This window comes from Leuciscus leuciscus (genome assembly GCF_965113295.1).
Source record: "Leuciscus leuciscus genome assembly, chromosome: 8".
NCBI lineage: Eukaryota > Metazoa > Chordata > Actinopteri > Cypriniformes > Leuciscidae > Leuciscus > Leuciscus leuciscus.
This window is the reverse complement of record NC_138732.1, coordinates 43,049,052-43,070,251: the sequence shown is the minus strand read 5'-3', so window position 1 is coordinate 43,070,251 and position 21,200 is coordinate 43,049,052. Positions and strand designations below refer to the sequence as shown.

Genomic DNA, 21,200 nt, shown 5'->3' with positions numbered 1-21,200 from the left:
AAGTGGTACTGGAGCAGTTTATTGCGCGGTTGCCGAAGAAGGCCACGCAATGGGTCCCGTGCCACCGCCTGATGTCGCTGGACCAGGCCATTCAACTGGCGGAGGACCAGATCGTGGCGTGCCCTGGGGTTGGCGAAACTCTACCTTCTGTCTCTCTCTCTCCCATTTCCCTTCTCTCTCCCTCTCCATATAGGCCGGTTCCTGCACCAAGAACCCGAGGGCAGTTCACATCTCGTGGTCTGCCCAGATGGAGGAGGGAATAAGGAATACGGCTATACGACAGGGGAACCAGACTGCGTGAATTTGCACTGGGAGATAAAGTACTTGTATTGCTCCCAACTTCTAGTTCAAACTTCTTGCCAAGTGGCAAGGACCCTTTGGGGTCACACGACGAGTTGGAGATCTCAATTATGAGGTAATTCGAACGGACAGGAACGGGGCACATCAAATTTAATGTATTTAACCCTCTGATTATCTTCATTTGGGACGACACTAGTTATCTTTGGGGTCCCCAGACAATAACATTACATTTTTTTAACAGAATAATAGTTGTTGTTGTTTTTTTTACAAATGTAATTTTACACTGTTTATTAATGTTTTTACTCAACATTTGTGCAGTTTTTGGAAGATTTATTATATATTGTAAATTTCTTTAAATAAATAAATATTTGTTTTTTTGTGTAAAATTCACTTTATAAAAGACCCATATTTCTAACTTTCATTCATGGGGATAACATGGATAATTTTACATGGTTTAGTGTAAACTTTTTGCCCATATTTTGTAAAATGTAGTTTTAAAAGTAAAAAATTATAATTTTAGCTACTAGATGGCTGTAGAGCTCCACTACATGCTATTTGACTAACTGAAAGATATATTTTCACAAGATTTTCCAGTTGGATTCATATCTAAATATTATGAAATCACAATGTTACATTATGATTAGAATCAAACCTGAAATCGTTTATTTCAATAATCTTTTTTTCATATAATTGTACAAATGTGATCTACACACTTCAGTTACTAACTGTAACAGAACAGATATGTACAGTTAGATTATATATTGAGTACAAATACATGACATGAACATTAAAATGCAATGAATTGAACAGAACAGCATAAGTTAACAAACTAGATGTACCGCATCGCGGTACAAAATATGACCGCCGCTCAGGCCTGCACTGGCTTTCCACAAAAATAAATGACGTGGAGTAATTTGGCTGTATTGCGTGTTTATGTATATACCTAAAAAAAGTAATAGTATGTGTGTGTGTGTGTGTGTGTATGTGTGTGTGTGTTTGTGTATCTGTGTGTGTGTGTGTGTGTGTGTGTGTGTGTGTGTGTGTGTGTGTGTCTGTGCGTGTATGTATGTGTGCGTACATGTGTGCGCGTGTGTGTTTGTGTGTGTGTGTCTGTGCATGTGGATTTGTATGTGTGTGTATGGGTGTGTGTCTGTGCGTGTGGATGTCAGTGTGTGTGCATGCTTGCGTTTGTTTGTATTCCTGTATGTGTGTGTGTGACAGTATCATCCTAAACCAGCAACCCTTCGCTCAACAGCACCATCTACAGGCCGATGAGTGTACAGTCACTAAATGTGCACATAAATGAATTTATTTTATACCCCCCCATGGATGAAATTCTACAAAACTTAGCAGAGGATACCCCCAGAGGTTGTCAAGTTAATCATACACATGAAATATGGTGCAGTTCTGAACATCTCCACTGAAGATAGGGGCGATTAAAGCAGAATAATATTGCATTTTCATTTTTTATGGGAGGGGCGCAAATCACAAATGAGTGATTATGGGCTAGGTTGATGTGGGCCCTTAAGAGCAACATACCATAAAAATTTCTTCATCCTCGGTGCCACGGTTCAGGTAGTTATTTAGGAAAAACTGCATTTTTGGGGGTTTGGGGGGGCCCAGCGCGGGGCGGCGGGGGGGGTGGGGGGGGCGGGGGGGGAGTGGCCCCCGGGGACCAAACGAAAATTTTCCGTAAAAGTCTAGTAGACCAACATACCATAAAAATTTCTTCATCCTCGGTGCCACGGTTCAGGTAGTTATTTAGGAAAAACTGCATTTTTTTGGGTTTGGGGGGGCCCAGCGCGGGGGGGGAGTGGCCCCCGGGGACCAAACGAAATTTTTCCTTAGAAGTCTAGTGGGGCTACATGCCCACCAAATTTCATGTTCCCCGGTGCTTCGGTGTCCCTGGTATCGTTGACGAAAAATTTAAGGGGGCCCCAGCGCGGGGGGGGAAGTGGCCCCCGGGGACCAAACGAAATTTTTCTGTAAAAGTCTAGTAGACCAACATACCATAAAAATTTCTTCATCCTCGGTGCCACGGTTCAGGTAGTTATTTAGGAAAAACTGCATTTTTGGGGGTTTGGGGGGGCCCAGCGCGGGGGGGGAGTGGCCCCCGGGGACCAAACGAAATTTTTCCTTAGAAGTCTAGTGGGGCTACATGCCCACCAAATTTCATGTTCCCCGGTGCTTCGGTGTCCCTGGTATCGTTGACGAAAAATTCAGTAAGGTGACAAAAAAAAACAAAAAAAAAAACTTTGACAATCCCTATATGACCGCGCTTTCGCTAGCTATGCTAGCGGCGGTCATAATAAGCAAATAAAGCCAGCCACCTCCGTTTCTCATAACAAGCGCGGGTGAAGCTCCGGGTGTAGCGTTAGCTTCGTCCTCTGTCACTGGCCTGTAAATCGGGTTGGTCCGGTCGGAGATCCTTTATCGTTTTTTTTCTTCCAGCGAACGCCTTGTGAAAGGTTTTTATTTGTAAATCAATGACAGAATTTGGTTTAACTTCTGCCATTCTCTCTACGAAAATGATCAGCCTAGCAAGGTTTTGACGGAGTCGGAGTAACGGTGTCGCCCGCGCACTCGCACTCGCAGTAGTGGCAAAGAGCGTTGAGTTGAATGGCAGGTGACGAGAACCAATCAGATTGGATAAACTAACATGTATCCAATTCTGATTCGCCAGGGACGCACCGACCTGCGTCCGGAGGAGAATCTTTAAGAAACCAATTAGAGACCACCTTCAGGTCACATGCTGCCCGAAAATTTAAAGACTTTAAAGACTCCATAGACATCCATTTGTCCGGCGTCCCTCTCACATGAAACCACATGAAACTTATTGAAAAACATAATAAAGAAAATAGTTAACCAATTAAAGCCAGTTTTTAATAAATGCTGAGGCTCTTACTACTTACATTGTATGAGTAAACTATTTTTTTTTATTTTTTTTTTATTTCATTTTTATATCATTTTTGTATACATGTATATTTCTGGAATTTTGACTATTGACAAGCCGCTACTGCTTCAGATGCAACGTTCATGACGACCGGAAACACTAACGTGGCATCAATGACGGCTGAAAATTCTGGTGTAATACATCCATAATGCAAGGAGACTTTAATATATATATATATATAATATATAGCCTATATGTATGCTTTAATTAAATGTTATACGTTGTATACAGAAGAGAAAATGCATTTCGCAAGTTTTATTTGCACGTTTAAAAAGTTAGATGACATATTTCAACTAGCTAGCTTGTGTGTTGGCAAACTATCCTGAAGTTAAAGCGTTCTTTCGAGCTATGAACCGCGTACATGTGACGTCACATGGGGCGGGGCAATGCGAACCTCCAAACTCCATCTGAGTCTGTTTCGCCCGATGCCTTTATGGCTGATGCCTTTTAGTCTGAGGCTGTTTCGTCTGATGCCTAATTGGACGAGACCTGACACCTGAGACCTGAAGCTTTTCAGTCTGAGGTGCGATGCCGTTTTGTCCAATAACTGAAGCCTTTTAGTCTGATGCATGATGCCTTGTCTTCATATGGCTGAGGTCTGAGGATGTCCTAAAATGTACACCGTACTCCCGCTGTCTATGATGTCATCAGTAATAATCCCAAACAGTAAAGCTGAGAGAAAAATCACTCACAGTTCTTGAATGAAAAACATGCAGATAGCCTACTCTTAAATACCAAAAGCACTCTTTGTTTATTGCTTGTAATATGTTTTTTGTTCCTCTTTGTTATTTTCTAGCCTTTATGTTTTGAAGCTATATTAGTTTATTTATTTAACTTAACATGCAATTGTTTTAATAAAAAAAAAAAAAGTGTGGAGTTATCTTTAAAAGTACTTAATCTTTTTATAATTAATTACATATGGAATTATAAGTTTTATTAATAAAATAAATTAATAAGAAAAAAAGTAGATCAAGAATCATTTTGGAATCTGATCGTGAGGTGCCTAAAGATTCCCACCCCTACTATACAATGATTTATTTTCTTTGTTGAATAATGCAGAAGATAAAGAGCTTAAAAAATAATTGCATATTAAATCGCAATATTGTTAATATTTTCCAAAATCGTTCAGCCCTAACCTTTAAACCATAATGCAGTGCACTTTAATCTGGGTTTGTACAGGAATTTACATGTATGGTACATTAAACATATATAACTGTGCTAAATGTTCCTGTAAATTAAATATGAAACCAGTTTCAAGTAATTTTTAATCTGCGACAATCTAAAAATATTCATAGGAAGTTCTAAATTGTTTTGCACAGCATTTGACATGGCAATGGTGAGAGCAAACTCTCCTTGTTGATCAGACTTTGTTCTGTACAGGATAATCCTGAAACTCCAGTAGTGTTTAAAATGATCCTGTGAAAACAGTCTCAGTCTTACCTCTGTTTCTCTGAGAGACTCATCTTAGAGAGAGAGTGCTTTCCTCGTTCCTCTGACATTACTGCAGATAAACTGCCACTGGAAACAGCTCAGCACTGGTGTCTTTGTGTTGGTGAAGACAATCAGATGATCAGCATGACCTGGACATGACAATGAGGCACTGAGATTAATATCATGATAGATCAGAGGGATAAACACATAATGATGAAAATTTCGAACTAATGACAAATGTTAAGCCAACAAACGATACATTCTAATTCAGAATTATTCACTTCAATTTGTAATGACATTTGATCAGATTTAAACAACATGCATTTAAAGGATTTTTAAAAATACTTTGATTCTCTAATGTGTCTTGTAAGAAAAATAAACTACTTATGATTGTTTATTGCACCAAAAGCAATTTAAAAGGAACTTTAAATGTACTGTATGTACAGTTGAACCCAGCCAGAATAGTCTCCAGTTATGAATGTCCCTATCCGTCTGGTTCCCTGTCATCATCTTTTTATTTTGCATTCAGTCTAAGGAGAGTCTATTAAGGGGAGTGACCTCCCTACTTAAGCTTTAGTTGAGGAGGGGGACAAACCAAAACCAGAGGGTTAACTGATGGACCTAACACAGCTTCATTTTGAGATATGTCTCATAAGAGCAAGCAGTTTGATACTGCCTAACACTCATTCGCCATACTGCCAACCCAAGGTACCCCTACCGAAGGGGAGCAAACCCTGAAAAGTCCAGAAAGTGAGTAAAGACAATGTTTAAAATAGTCCAAGTGTCTACAGTGGCTCAACCTTAAAGGGACAATGTGTAGCTTTTTAGGTATTTTATTATCTAAAATGAATATTTTTATTCATAAATATGTCCTCAATGGTGTACAAATACCTATGCCAATGATCTGACTTATCCTCGTAAACGAAGAATTTATTATCTTTATATACATGGGACGGGTAGGTCCACGGAGGCTTCCATGTAGTTCTGCCATCTTGAAAAACTATAATAGCAGAGAGGGACAAAAAGTACTAGGCCAACGCGTTTCCGTTCAGAGCCAGGGTCACGTGACTGAAGCCAGCAGAAGCGGAGGAGCAGAGCAGTGAGAGTCACGGCCCCGGCAAGTTTAAAAGGCTGCACTGTACGGTTATTTATAATGGAGGACCATACATATGCTGAGTCACAGGATAAGGAGTCCTCGTCGTCGAAAAAGTCCAAAATAGACCGTAAAAGGAAACGTGACCGGAGATTACAAAAAACAAGGGTTAATGTCGGGATAGCTAACGCAGGAGAAAGCTTTCAAAAGAGACGCTGAAGTTTCCTGCTTTCTTCTCGACAGGTAAGTCAATGTTACGGTCTTAATTACAAGCTTTTTTTCATTGCTTGGTTGTGTACTTTATTATATAATATATAATATATATATTATATAATTATATATAATATACAAAAATATAATGAATAAAGAAGGCATCACTACTAATTACCATAGTTCATGTTTTTCACAGTCAGTAATTTATACTGTAACATTCGTTTGTTCGTTGTGTCAAGTTGCAGTTTGTTTGAAATAATAAACCAGTTCACCCGAAGGAAAACTCGATGAAGTGCTATTATAAGACATCCTGTCATAGCTTGTTGGTTCATAACGGCTACCGTAGATGCAACACGCATTTGAGAAAGCGAGGCACTGGAGAGCACTATTCGTTTGAATGCAAAATACATTTTCACCACTAGATGGGAGAAATTCTTACACAATGTCCCTTTAAGTTTATCAAGCGACGAGAATACTTTTTGTGCACAAAAAAACAAACAAAAATAACGACTTTATTCAACTATTAATTTTCTTCTGTGTGTGTCTCTGACGTGAGTTCTCGAGAGCCACGACGCATGCGCCGAAGATGAACGAAAGTCTTACGGGGTTGGAACAACATGAGGGTGAGTGATTACTGACAGAACTTTCATTTTTGGGTGAACTAACCCTTTAATTTGTTTTGCTAATTTCAGCATCTTTAGGCAGTACTGTAGTGGGTCATTCTACAGAAATGTCCAAATGATTTCTTTTTCTAACATTTAAACTTACACCACATTATTAGATTACCCTTTGACTTTATGAATGCGCATAAATGACAGCTTATGATTTTTTGTGCATTTATTTAAAGCACGCATGTACCATTTTTTTGTCACTGGTGTTACCTTACTTTTGGCAATATTAAAGGTTTTTATGAAATATTATGTCTATTTTTTTTTAGCACATGTAGTCAGAGTTACAGAAAATAATAATAATGCAACAAATAAGGAGATTATGTTTTATTTATTTTAATCAGGTTTGTTAAAAGTGTGCTTGAATGATGTTAGTACATCTGCGCTACCATGTGTTTGCTATAACAATGAAAATATTTGAAAACCAGTTAAAATCAAGTAATGATGCAATCCTTTAAATCTTAACTTTTGAGTGTAGCAGAATTAAATGGATGTAAAATTATTACTGTCACATGTGAGATTGTATTTAATGTGACAGAAAAAAAAGACAGTAACACCAGTGACACAATGAATCACCAATGACATGCATAAGACCAAAGATCATCATTCTTCAACTATAATTAAGTAGATGAGACTAAATTGTTACATTTGGCATATAATATAAATGAATAGCTTTGAATAAAGTTCATCTATAAATGGGAGTCACTGGTGTTACTGGTGTTACCCATAAGAAAGGTGACACCAGTCACAGTAACACCAGTGACAATTTTCATTTTACAAAATGGCTGCGGCAAGGTATCAAACCACATGCTGTCAATCATGGTATACTAACTAAATTAAGTAGTTTATGTAGGGTTAAGGGGTATTATAGGACACATGATGTGACGTTGCCCCCGTGTGGTTAGGCAGGGGAGTGTGTAAACCAGGCACTGTAATAAAGTCATGCTTTAAGAGCACTCGTTGGAAATCTCTCTCCGTGTTTATTTGTTAAGTTAGAACCACTTAACTCAACAGTTTAATCCATTTGTATTCTAGTTTTACCTAACAATGAAGTGGGTCATACCAGTGAGTTCAACTAAAAGCTTCATATGAAATCATGAGATAAATGAGAAGATTTCTGCTAACTGAAAAGAGACAGTGGATCTACCATGGGCTTTTCTTCATAGATATTCAGGAAATTGGAAGAAAGAAGTCGAGTGATGTCATCGGTGTGATTTTCATTTCAAGATAAGAGATTTTTGTTTAACGATAACACCAGTGACAGAACTCCAGGGCCAACTCCACAACTCCAGGGCCAACTCCACAACTCCAGGGCCAACTCCACAACTCCAGGGGACCACTGCTTTCATTATACATTTTATAATATTTATTCTGCATTTTGTTTTGTTTTATATCATTTACATAATATATTTGATAGTTATGTATACATTATTGTATTTTAAATGGTGTAAAAATCTGTTATTGACCTCAAAATAAAGCACTTTCCATCTGTACATGACTGGGGACGAGCACTTCTGTGGTGCTTGGAATTCTATATATTTAATTTTTATTCATTATTGCCACATTGACGCCTCAAGAAGGTGTAATTGTTCAAATAACATATTGTTTTATTTTAAATTGTAAAGAAATTGTAACTCTAAAGTGTTTCAGTGTAATATTTCTGTAAAGGCTAGGGACAGAAAATGGACATTTCCATAGAATGACCCTATAATGACAGAAGGCTAAATGTGTAATACTGTGTTGATCATTTTAGCCACTTGTATTTCCTTTAACATTATAATTGTTGTGGTAAGCTTGTAGAATAGGAAACATTGTGAAAGTTCTGCAGTGTTGCTAATTTCACCATCTCAACATGTGTCTAACCATATGGAGCACAGTGTGTTTTGCGGGAAAATGTTTACATGCATTCATGACAAAATAATCACAACTGAAACTTTATTATGCCAACACAAATACAAGTTATCAAACAAAACTATTTTAAAAGACCATCAGAGCAAAACAGAAGTAGCCTATATAATTAAAACAAACAGACAAACATCCTGATGGCTCATTTACTCCAAGCCTATCCACTGGCAAATCAGTGGCTGTAATCAATCATAAATCATAAATCATATTCACTCACATGTACAAACTATTGAGAATACATGAACAGTATAAAATAAATAAAAAATGCTTAACTTAGTTCGACGCTGAAATAACGTGACCGAAAACTGTTTGTGTAAGCCGAGGAGCGCGCGCTAATATTTTCAGTAGAGCTTTAACATGAAACAGGAAAATCATGAATATTCATGCAAGCTTCACCCAGTGTCACCAAACATCTCAGACACCGAATATTTCCAGTAGCACATCTCATGACACTGGCTGTGATTCAAACGCCCACTAACTGGAAAGACTGGATTGTCCAAAGAACATTTTCGATTGCGCATTAATACAAAACGACATCCTAAAACTAGAAATAAAATTTTTTAGAAAAAGCATTATTCATTTCTACAAAATTAATGTCCATAAAATGGTTTGTTTTAGTAATTCCTGGCTGCTTTTGGTCGTTTGTTCTTCTTTTGCAACAGGTATAATTTTATATAAATGTTATACTTTAACATAATCATCACACTAACTCATGTTAAACTTCCGTATGAAATCCGCTCATATTCCCCAGATAACAGTAATGGTGGAAGTATTAAAGCTTACTTGCAGTAGTTCAGACGCTCTTGTCCTACAGGAACAGAATCCAGAAGTCTTTAAACACTTTCAGTTTGAGATCGCTGTTAAGACTCGCCTGTGCGATCCGTATGACTGATGTGTGTCACGTGGTACGATTCAATCTTAAGTAAAATAGGTGGGGGTTTTTTTGTGTGTGGGTTTTTTTTTTTTTAAATGCTCAATAACATTGTCAAGGAATTAATACAAAAACATATAATAAAACAAACAAACAAAGAAAAAAAATATATACAAAAACAATGAAACACAAAAGATGACATGGCAAAGAGATATGACGAAGGCATACACTACAATTGTATTGATACAATAACATACATATACAAGGAAAACTTTTAAGTGCATGTATTTTCTTTCAATATTTCTTCAAAATATTTTATAAATCTTAGGGATTTTTTACTATTTATATAACGAAGAGATTTGAGAAGTGAGATTAATTCAGTGTCAAAATAAGGATAGGGCAGAATACCATTTGCAAACTTTTGTTTATGAATGAAGAATTTACCATATAAAATAAAGAAATTAACAATGTTCTCTAGGGGTTTATTTCTATCGTCATTATAATAAAAAATTATGTCTTTTAAACTGAAAGAATGTCACACTGGCAGAATCAAATATGTAAGAACCAAAGGTCAGACCAAAATTGTTTGGATATTGGGCAATCATAAAACAAATGTCCAAATGTCTCCTCTGCTTGTTTACAAAAAGCACATGAGCTGTCAATGTCCAGATATTTTGAATATTAGAGTTGACAGGATTTATTTTATGTAAAATTTTGAAATGTATTTCCTTAGCTTTATTGGACATACAGTATTTCCCAGGTAAAAGCCAGGCCCTTTTCCAATCTATATCTTCTACATAAGATCTCCAATAGAATTTTCCTCTCAGAGAATTTTTTTTCTTACATTTCTGAAATGATACAGAAATCCAATTCTTCTTCATGCTTGTTAGATCCTGCACCAACAATCATTTCTGCTCCTATCTCACATCTTGTAAATATGTAAATCTGGGTTTGTACAGGACTTTACATATATGGTAGATTAAACATATTTAACTGTGCTAAATGTTCCTGTAAATTAAAACCAGTTTTTAACCTGTGACAATCTAAAAACATTCATAGGAAGTTTTAAATTGTTTTGCACAGAGAGCAAACACTCCTTGTTGATCAGACTTTGTTCTGTACAGGACAAACCTGAAACTCCAGTAGTGTTCTGTGAAAACAGTCTCAGTCTTACCTCTGTTTCTTCTTAAAGAGAGAGTCCTTTCCTCGCTCCTCTGACATTACTGCAGATAAACTGCCACTGGAAACAGCTCAGCACTGGTGTCTTTGTGTTGGTGAAGACACTCAGATGTTCAGCATGACCTGGACATGACAATGAGGCACTGAGATTAATATCATGATAGTTCAGAGGGATAAACAAATGATGATGAAAATTTAGAATTAATAACAAATGTTAAGCCAACAAGCAATACACACCTCATGCACTGCACTTTATCAGTCACACTGGACTCTGACTCACCATTATTCTTAAGGTTGGGTATCGTTTGGGTTTTTTCCAATATGGTGCCAAATCGACCATTTTAAAACGGTACCAGTAAACGGTACAAAAAAGCCTCAAAACGATGGTGAATGAAATTAAAGAACGGCTTTTTTATTGAATTTATTTTTAATAAATTCTTAAAATTGAAAAATATATAAAAATGTAAAGAAGCCTATACTTAATTATATAAATATAAGTAGCCAAAAAATGTCACCACAAATTCACAATAAAGCCACCTAACCCAACTTCAATAATTTAACACACACAAAACCCCAGTAAATAACAGTTAGGCTACAGTAGGCCTACTAATAACAGCAAAGTAGTCTGTATTCTTATATGCTACAAACCAGCTTTACATTTCAGCAATTCTTTTGCAGGAATATGAGCACATTTCTGCCTTCTCTGGCCAAATACGACACTTCTCCTGAGTTACTGCATGTCCTGCACAAGGTGAGCGTTATTTTAGAGCGCATCACTGTAAATGCCGTGACGAAACCCCTCGTGGAAGAAGAACGGGTCATGTTTACAACTGTGACAATGAGCTCTTTTCAGGATCAACCGAATGCTGGATTTCAAAAGTATGTGAAGTTTGTGGCTCTATTGTTGCAGTAAACTTGCACAACGTTCTTGAATGATTAATTTATTAGATGTACGCCGGTCTGTTGTTGTATTGACATCGACTTTACATTTTCACACTGAACATGACGCAGAACAAAACGAACTGTGATTGGTTGCGTTACATGTCAGTCAGTCCTTGGCTGATATTTTTATTCTTAAATACATGTAAGTGAATGTGTTTGTCATTTAAGAAACCTTTATAATGATCATGATTCGGCTAGTTGATCTATAACTCACAATGGGCATATTGTGTGACATATACACACTGCAGTTCAGAGAATTGTAGGCTATCTGTCAGATTTAGCCTAGAACACGTCAATTCATCCACTTCTCCTGAAATACATTAAAGTAAGTGGCCAGTGAAATGAGAGAAGAATAGAGTACATTTTATAGTTACCTACACAATGTGTATCTAAACACGTCATCAATTTATAATTGAATAGATTATTATTGACGCTTCCTAGACATCACTGTGTATTTTACAAACTGAAATTGCTCTGGGTTGTGGATGCTGGAAGAGTATCTGTATAAACTAGGGTTTCCACGATACCAAAGTTCCAGTAGTTGCCGGTACCAATACCATTACAATTGTTCAGGTCTCGGTACCAATTTCAGTACCACAGCAAAATCTGTTGGAATCATTTTACTATTTTATGTAACGCAACAACTCAAGGTAAATCTTCTGGATGGGGATTCTGCGAGGTTGGCCAGAGCGACTGTGCCGATGGATTAATGTTTTCTAAGAGCTTGACTGATGAGTGCACTTTCTCTTCTAACGTAGAGCCTTCTTCTGCTTCCAGATCCAACAAGGGTTTTAAATCAACCATCACCCCTTTTGTTGGATACAGAACCACAAATAGATGGACTGTGCTGTGCTTTTAACACTAATGAACGGTGTTGTTCTGCTTATTCTGGTGTGCTCTTCTCTGCCTCTGGTCCAATTTGGTTATTACAGTATTTTAATGGTTCACAGACACTCGTCCATTCTAACCATTATATCTTACAGAAGCCCTAAGAGGCCAAACCATTATCTTTTTCTTGCTTGCTTTCTCCTGATCACGACTTAATTTTCTTGTGAAACATTTGGAAAAGCAAGTGCAGAACGTGGAAACAAGAGCAAAGGGAAAAACGGCATAAGTGAACAAAAAATAAAAATATGAGCAGAAAACATGATTTTTCATGTGCGATTTGGATAACTTTGAATTCATGTTTCAGTTCTTTTTCAATATAATTTTAAATGTGTTTAAAGTTTTGGATTTGTGCTTATTTTTTTCATGCATTTTAAAGTTTTTGATTCATTCTTATAATTTTACGATCTGTGACCGCGTTGTTTGCTAGTCTGATACCTTTGCATTCATTTTTCAGTTTTGTGTGATACATTTTTTAAAGTTTAAAAAAAATATATATTAATGCTTCTTATTTATTTTATCCATGTCAGCAACACATTTGACGGGAAATATATCCCATACCTTAGGCAGTAAACAGGCTTAAACAGCTGTCAGATATGAAATGATTAGTTTAGCTAATTACATCTTATCTCACACTTTATGACCGTTAAACTGAAGTGTCGTGCGCTCAGCAGCTTCTGTCAACATAAAGCCCGCCTACTTTGATTTGATTGGTCATCTCAAATACTTTGACATTGATGAGCGGTGACAGACCAATGGCAGCTCAGATGAGAAGATTTTGGTGCTGTGCAATATCATTGCAGTGCTAAAGTAGAGTTAATAATATTATGCTGGTATTTCAAAACCTTTATTATACCTGGCTAGCTATGGATGTAATCCACCAAACGTGTCCAGATGACGTGAACTAAAACTCTCAGTTGCACGCTCAGTCACGCATGTCTGGGAAACATAAGGCTTGTTTGAGATGAGCAAAATCTGCACAGAGAGGATCACCAGTGATCACCGCGAGATGTACGCCGGTTAGAAATGTGTCCGAGTGCGGTCCGCCTTGCTCTGATGTCAAGCTGACGAATGTAAAAAAGCTCTGGCGACGGTGAGGCGGCCGTGTCGGATTCTGCAGTTTCTCTTCACCGACTGATGATCAAAAGCATGATGGGAAACGACTAGCTGACGACACAGCTTAATGCTCATTGGCTTAAACAACCGTGATGTGTTGTTCTCTTTTAAAATGTTTAATTTTTTAACTCTGATATCATGTTTTTATGTGTAGAAATGTTGTGTGAATATTCCTGATCTGTCTGACAGTGTGATCTATCTATGGGATATGTGATTGTTTTCATATTTCTAAGAATATATGAAAACATGTCTGTATTAAAGCAAAACATATTGATAAACACACCTTTCGAATGGAATTAAATAACAAATACTTTTGGTTTCTTGGTCATCATATTTATTTTTATATAAAAGCAACAGAACTTAAATTACATCCAGTTTTCCGAGGCGCGTCTCAAGCGAGTCTATTATTCATCTATGCTCCGCTTTCAGAAACAAACATGTCGTGACACTCGCCCTGATTCAAACACTCACTTAAACTGGAAAGACTGGATTGCCCACAGTAGTGTTTCCCAACCCTGTTCCTGGAGGCACAAATTTCCCAACTCTTCCTGATCGATCACCTGAATCAACTCATCAGCTCATTAGTAGAGACTCCAAGACCAGAAATATGAGTCTGATAAGGGAAAGTAAATGTGCTCTGCTGGTGTTCCTCCAGGAGCAGGGGTTGGGAAACACTGGACCACAATACTTTAAATTTTACATTATCACAAAAACGACATCCCAAAACTGGAAATAAACCTTTTTAGAAAAAGCACTATTCATTTTTACTAAATGAATGCCGATAAAACGGTTTGTTTGAGTAATTCCTGGCTTCTTTTTGGTCGTTTGTCTACTTTGGTAGTTTGTTCTACTTTTGTAACAGGTATAGGCTTAAGTTTTAACTTATGTTATAACTTAAAATAATCATTATCACATTAACTCATATGAAATCCGCTCATATTCCCCCAGATAACAGTAATGGTGGAAGTATTAAAGCTTACTTGCAGTAGTTCAGACGCTCTTGTCCTACAGGAACAGAATCCAGAAGTCTTTAAACACTTTCAGTTTGAGATCGCTGTTAAGACTCGCCTGTGCGATCCGTATGACTGATGTGTGTCACGTGGTACGACTCAATCTTTTGTAGAAATCAGTCCAGAGAGTCTGTAATAAAAGAGATTCTGTGTCATTATCTGCTTTTTTTTTCATCTAAAGACTTTTAATATTTAACAGCTTTCTGAAACATTATATAAACGAGGTTACACCTGTGTTGTTGTTGTTGTTGTTGTTCTTTTTCTAAGGTTTACTGATGTTTGTCAACCCGGCTTTGGTGCTTTAGCGCCTCCAGCTGGACAGAGTTTGGAGTGACACTCATCAGCTGCCATAGACTGGTGGAGTCATAATTTCATAATTACCGGTATGAATGCTTGAACACAAATTACATTTAAAAAATGCAAAGGGTGTACATATAATAAAATATAAGATTACATATAAAACTACCAAAAAATAATTAATATAAAAAATATAATAAAAGGACTTATTTCACCAAATCTTAACTGTTATTAAATAAAGAAACCATTTTAACAGCTTTTTTGTTTGTACTCTCCATAATAGTAACAATATAATTTTCAAATTATTTCAGTACCACAGAAAAAAGAGGTTTCTGATTGTTGAATTTACAAAGGTGAATATGAAACTTAAAAAGTAATCACAAGATTAATAATATATGCCTAATTTTCTAGACTTTTTTCCATAGTTAAAAAAAAAGACATGTTCATATAGCAAAAGAAAATTGCACAACAATTAAAGTAGAAAAGTCTAAATAATCAAGTCCACCATTTATCTATGAATTAACCATTACAGATTTTCTAACATAATGCACACGGTTTAAAAAATAATAAAATAAAAGAAGCAGTCACAGAGACAGAAGGATGCAACACAACACAGGGAAGTAACGAACACTGTTCTTTTATTTACATTTACATTTATTCATTTAGCTGACGCTTTTATCCAAAGCGACTTACAATTGCTATATATGTCAGAGGACGCACGCCTCTGGAGCAACTAGGGGTCTCACAGTCTCACTGTCTCACAGTGGATTCGAACCCGGGTCTCTCACACCAAAGGCATGTGTCTTATCCATTGCGCCACCACCACCACCATGGTGGTCCGGTTTTATTGTCCGGAACCGGAAGCAAGAGCAGGAATGGATGCGATGTCGAGAGAGGGTTTGTGCTGGACTGAACTTGATGGAACTGGGATGTTTGTGTCTTGCAGATGTTGGACAGTGATGTGACATTTGAACCGAGGCGTTGGAGCTCGTGTCCAGCATACATGAGCCTGTCTGATGAAAAACACACCTAAAACCATATAGAAAACACTGGTATGTTTTGACCTAATATCAGTTATATAAAACAATAAAATAACACATTAATGAGTTCAAAACATTTATTGTCATTAACAATTCTGTCATAACTCAAACTGCAGAATATGATGAGACTGTTTCAAGCAGTAAAAGATATTTAGGACATAGTACAGTTTAAAAACAAAAAATAAAATAAAATCATTAGGTAGAGAACAATTACATAATTTCAAAACTTTGTGTCTGGGATTGATGTAGATCTGATCATCCCAAAAACTGAATATCAAGAGGTCGGGAATCTGACGGATCAGAAGGAATTTTTACAAGTCTGTTCTCCTCCATCTTTTCCACAACCAATGAGTAAAAGTGATGCTGCAGGTAATTGTGTCTGTGTCTCTTTTCAAGATCATCTTCATTAAACATAGTTTGTGAAGTTGTTTTATCAACAAGGCAAATACTACCCAGATTATCAGCAGTTAAAGGCAGAGTTTTCCATATACTGTGTGTTTCTCCTCTTCTCTAAACGTCAATGTCTTGCATCTCTAGAACTGTTATGTCATCTAAAACAGGCTCAAAGATTTTTGCAAAGCCATATTTATCTCTATCAATAGAATCAAAAAGAAGACAAAGATGAAAGTTGGCCTTGAATTATATTCAGGGATTAAGTTTCTCAATAAAAAATACATCGTCCCCATTTGATGGATTTTTGTGTTTGACCCGAGAGGATTTACAGTCTCCAGATCATCAAAGTAAATATGAATTTGTAGACCATTAGGGTGTTTTGTACAGTTTGTGGTTTGCAAAACGATCACCATCACAATAGTCACACATCTTACCATCTGTACTTCTGTGAGACTGCAAATAGAGGCTCTGAAATTTCTCATTACCAAAGATAAATCTTAGGGTTTCAAGGATGGAAATATACTGAAATGTGTCCGCTGCAAGTGTTTGTTGTGCAATACCATCTTTAATGGTGTCTCTGTGACCTAAGAAGATCTCTGTTGGCTTAACAAGACAATACTCTGTTTCAAAGAATTTAGCCATTTTATATGGGTTATCTATATTGTCAAGGCACTCTTTAGCAGCTTCAAACTCTCTCATTAATGAACAAAACCTCTCATTGTCATCTGGAAGACTGTCAATAGTCCTGTCCAAAAGTTATTTAGTGCAAGTTACACTTCTTTGTACATCACTCAATGTTATATTAGAGCAAGAGTACATCTTTGCAGCAAATGACACTGCATCATCAGACTTACAATAACACATAATGGCATTTTCCTCACCAGCTGATGTCGTGTCAGTTGTCAAAATATATATTTATGTCTAAAACGCTGTCTGATCTCGTTCTTAAAGCTGGCTAGCCATGTATAGTAAGCTATCCTCTGATGAATGCTCTCTTGCAAGATGCCTAGAATAGGAGTTGATGTTCTGGTATGAACGCTGAGAGATAGACATGGTGTAGTGCTGTCCATCAGACCGGGAAAACTCACAACCGTCGTCACAGAATGTCTCTGAACAGATTTACGCACGCACAAATTAAAAAAACGATTAATTTCTTATTTTAAATTAGTTTTGGTATTTTGTATTATTATTCGACTTTTAAATTTAATTCAATAATTTTACTGAATCTGAATAAACATTTTTTTTTTTTTAAATAACCACTTTTATTTAAAAGTAACACAAAAATTGGACAAAAATAGGCCTATATTAAAATAATATTAAATACAAATATTTTCATAACAATATATTATTCTTTATTTAGTTCTATGTTCTATGCAAAATCAGATTTAACATATTTATTTTTTGACCAATTATCAAAATAATGTATAGTCCTGCAAAGCTATGATTAGAGCATGTGAGCAGATAACAGTGAGCGGATCAGAGAACGAGAGAGTAATGTCACGGCTATACACACCATGTTACAGCACAGCTGGGCTTTTGCAAACAGAAACAAGACCAGAGAAGTTTCATCTCGGCACGTTTTTTGAGCAGAGCAGAGTCAGACTCACACATACCCTATAAAATATCCAATCTATACATCTACATTTGATCTATCTAAACCAATGCCACAGAGTGGATAAAATTCAAATAAAAGTCTTACCAGGGACGGCATGTCAGTGAAACGGAGGCACTGTTGAAGTTTGTAAACAACTTATTTTTTTCCAATAGAATACACATTTCAGCAGAACTGTGAGCTAAATTATACTAGATTCAATTTTAATAACAGAAACAACACCAGAGAAATTTAATGGCGTCACGTTTTTTGAGCGGACTTTGCTTTTCTGGTGAGTTTGACTGGAGCATTTGAAAGAAATTAAAGTGTTAAAAAAGAAAGAATTAAAGTGTTCTAGAAAGAAACGCGATTCATCCAATCACTGATTGTGCTGCAGTGACTGACACTCCTGAGAGCCAATAGTAGTGGAGCATTCCGATCGCGCTGGCGCCGCTGTCAGCATGAGCAGGAGAGAGTGATGAGACACTCAATTGCACTAAACGATAATCATAATATAACGAGATCCCAGAGTGATAATAAGTGAATAAGTGATGCAATCTCGCTTTGGTGAGTGAAATGTGTTATCATATGAAAGATATGTCAATTTCAGAAATGATTTGAGCTGAGTGTTAGGCCGCGCTCCCAGCGTGAGCTGAACTAGTTAGCCGTGGGCTAAAGCTAACACGTGTATCAGTGCTCACTGTATCATGAGCTGAGACAAAGAGTGATTTATGAGTGTTGATGTCAGGGGCGTAGCCACGGGTGTGCCAGGGTGTGCCGGTGCCACCCACATTGGCGGCTGGCACACCTAAAAATGGATGCAGAATTGCATCGCTGGCAAAATTTTGGAAGTACTAGAACCGCTGCAGTTGGATCCTGAATTGTGTGTGGGTTTCAGTTTTGACGGAGCGGCAGTCATGTCAGGTGGGAGAGCTGGGGTGCCGGTGCTCCTCAAAAAAACTTTCCCCCATGCAGTGTATGTACACTGCCACTCGCACCGCCTGAATCTTGTTCTTTCAACAGCCTCAAAAGTGTCTCCTACTGTGGTCACCTTTTTTGATGTTATAAATTCACTGCACCATTTCATGACCGGAGCCAACAGACACGCACGGTTTCTACAGATCCAAAAAGAGCTACACCCCGACAAACCCTGTCTGGAGCTTGTGCGCTCCACGGATAGTAGATGGAGTTCAAAATCTGAGTCTGTGAGTCGAGTCTTGAAGTTGTACGACGTCATATTGGAAACACTGAGTGAGTTTGCAGAAGGTTCAGGCCAGACCAAAATAGATGCAGAGTCTCTTTTGCAACAAATACAGACCAAGAGATTCATCTTTCTCCTTGTTGCATTTTCTAAGCTGTTTAGTGCAAGTGAATTTGCGACAAAAGGCCTACAGTCCCTATCTGTTTCTGTTACTGACTCTGTCCACATGATTGAGGGTTTAAAAGAAACTTTTACTACATTTAGGAATAACTCGGATGGGGAATTTGAAAGAATCATTGGGCTTACTGATGACGTCATGAAGAAGAACGATGTGCACAACTGGGACATAGTGGGTGCACGTAACAAAAAATTACCTGCCAGGCTTTCCGACTCGCATGTGACCTCTACAGTGGGCAGGTGTGCGCCCATTAGGAGTGACTTAGATTTGAAATCTTTGTGGATTTCCATTCTTGACAGACAGCTAATGGAACTAAACAACCGTTTTCAGAGTGACTCCTACGGAATAATGAAGGCTGCTGCCTCCTTGCTGCCCGGATCTGACGCGTTTGGCCAGATGGAAATATTACAGGCACCGAGCAAGCACTATGGACTTAGAGTGGAAATTCCTGAATTTACAGTATTTGTGCAACTGCTCAAACGAAAGGTGGATGGGGGTCACCCGTACCCATCCTTAATTGAAGTCTTAGACTCATGTGAGAAGGACGTTTTCCCCAACATGAACAGTTTACTGCGTGTTTTGATCACATTGCCTGTTACAAGCTGTTCTGTGGAGCGCTTGTTTTCAGCAGTGAACCAAATCAAATCCAGCAACAGAGCAACCATGCTCACAGAAAGACTAAATAGCCTCTCGTTGCTGACATTTGAACGAGAACTTGCAGAGACACTGGACCTGGATGATATAATTGAGGCTTTCAAGGCCAGGCCACGCCGTCTCGCCCTTTAAGCAGCTAACAGGCACTATGTTATGACTATGTTATTGGTGATCCTGGGTGTAATGTATAGTTATATTTTATATAGTTTTATGGTTATGTGGGCCATGGGTATATGGTTATGGTTAATAATTTTGCACAGTAATCTGACAATAAATGTGGCACACCCAGATTTTCATATGCACACCCAAAGTCTCTTTTCTGGCTACGCTACTGGTTGATGTGTATAAAAACTGTCGAAAGTTGGATTAATGTGTCATTTGAGATGCGCACGTATATGATTTGTTATGGAGATGATGAATCAGAAATGAATTATTGTGTTTGCAAGGGTTTTCTTGTTCTGTTTTTTTTTTCCTATGTGAACGTGATCGGCAAGTGTATCCTGTTCTGTGCCATAAATAATCCTTTGGAGAGGAATCGTCTGCCTAGTGGATGCTATTAAATGTGCACAAACGGCGAGCTGACCAGTGACCATGGACTTGTTTCCCCTTTGAACCGTAATCTGAAACCATCAACTGGTAGGATATTTCCAATTTTTTCTTTTGTTTTTCGGACTTAAAGGACTTTGATTTGTGGAATTGATTGATTTTTGCTTCTGAAATGGAGAGACTTTGTTTTTTGTACTTGAACTGATCGAGAGATGTTTGAACAATTCTTTAAACTGAATCATTTGATTCACGAACTCTGATCAACTGAGTCGTTTGATTCCAGCATTTCCAATTCATATTGTTGAACATACTGCTTACTATTGAAAGAAAAGGAGGTTTATTGGAAAGAATTCTGAATCACATTGTGTTTTGAGTCAAGTCCAATATCTGATTACACTTCTTTTTGTACATTTGGGTTATTGAATGTATTATTTAGTTTTTATTGTTGTGAGTTATTTGGGTCAAGGTGAAAGAAACAGACACAGTATTGGGTTTGAGAGTTTTCTTTCTTCACAAATTATATGAAACTGTTGAACTTCAGTAAATTGAATAGAAGCTTTTACCCAGTTAACAATTTTTGGTTCCCAGAACAAACATTCTAACGTTTCCTGTTGGTTAGCTTGGAAAGTTTTCTTTACGTTAATAGAACGTTCCCTATAGGTTCTCGGAACGTTCCCGAAAGGTTCCCGGAACGTTCCTCGAACTTTCCCCTAACCTCTACATCCTGATATGCC

General features: G+C 37.4%; 2 protein-coding genes across 2 annotated transcripts in view; both read right to left on the bottom strand.

Annotated features, from left to right (window-relative positions):
• LOC309505310 (protein NLRC3-like) overlaps positions 1–9,465 on the bottom strand; it is a gene marked incomplete at its 3' end in the record, with an annotated part of 33,322 nt that extends 23,857 nt beyond the window's left edge. The window contains exons 1-2 of the mRNA XM_082178686.1: positions 9,351–9,465; positions 4,694–4,833 (exon numbers count right to left, since the gene is read on the bottom strand). Of these exons, the coding sequence (XP_082034812.1) occupies positions 4,694–4,752 (59 nt within the window). The 5' untranslated portion in view covers positions 4,753–4,833; positions 9,351–9,465. The remainder of the gene's footprint in view (positions 1–4,693; positions 4,834–9,350) is intronic.
• The window catches only part of LOC309504502 (uncharacterized protein), a 282,483-nt gene that overhangs the window by 147,605 nt on the left and 113,678 nt on the right, over positions 1–21,200 (bottom strand). The gene's annotated exons all lie outside the window — the stretch shown is intronic.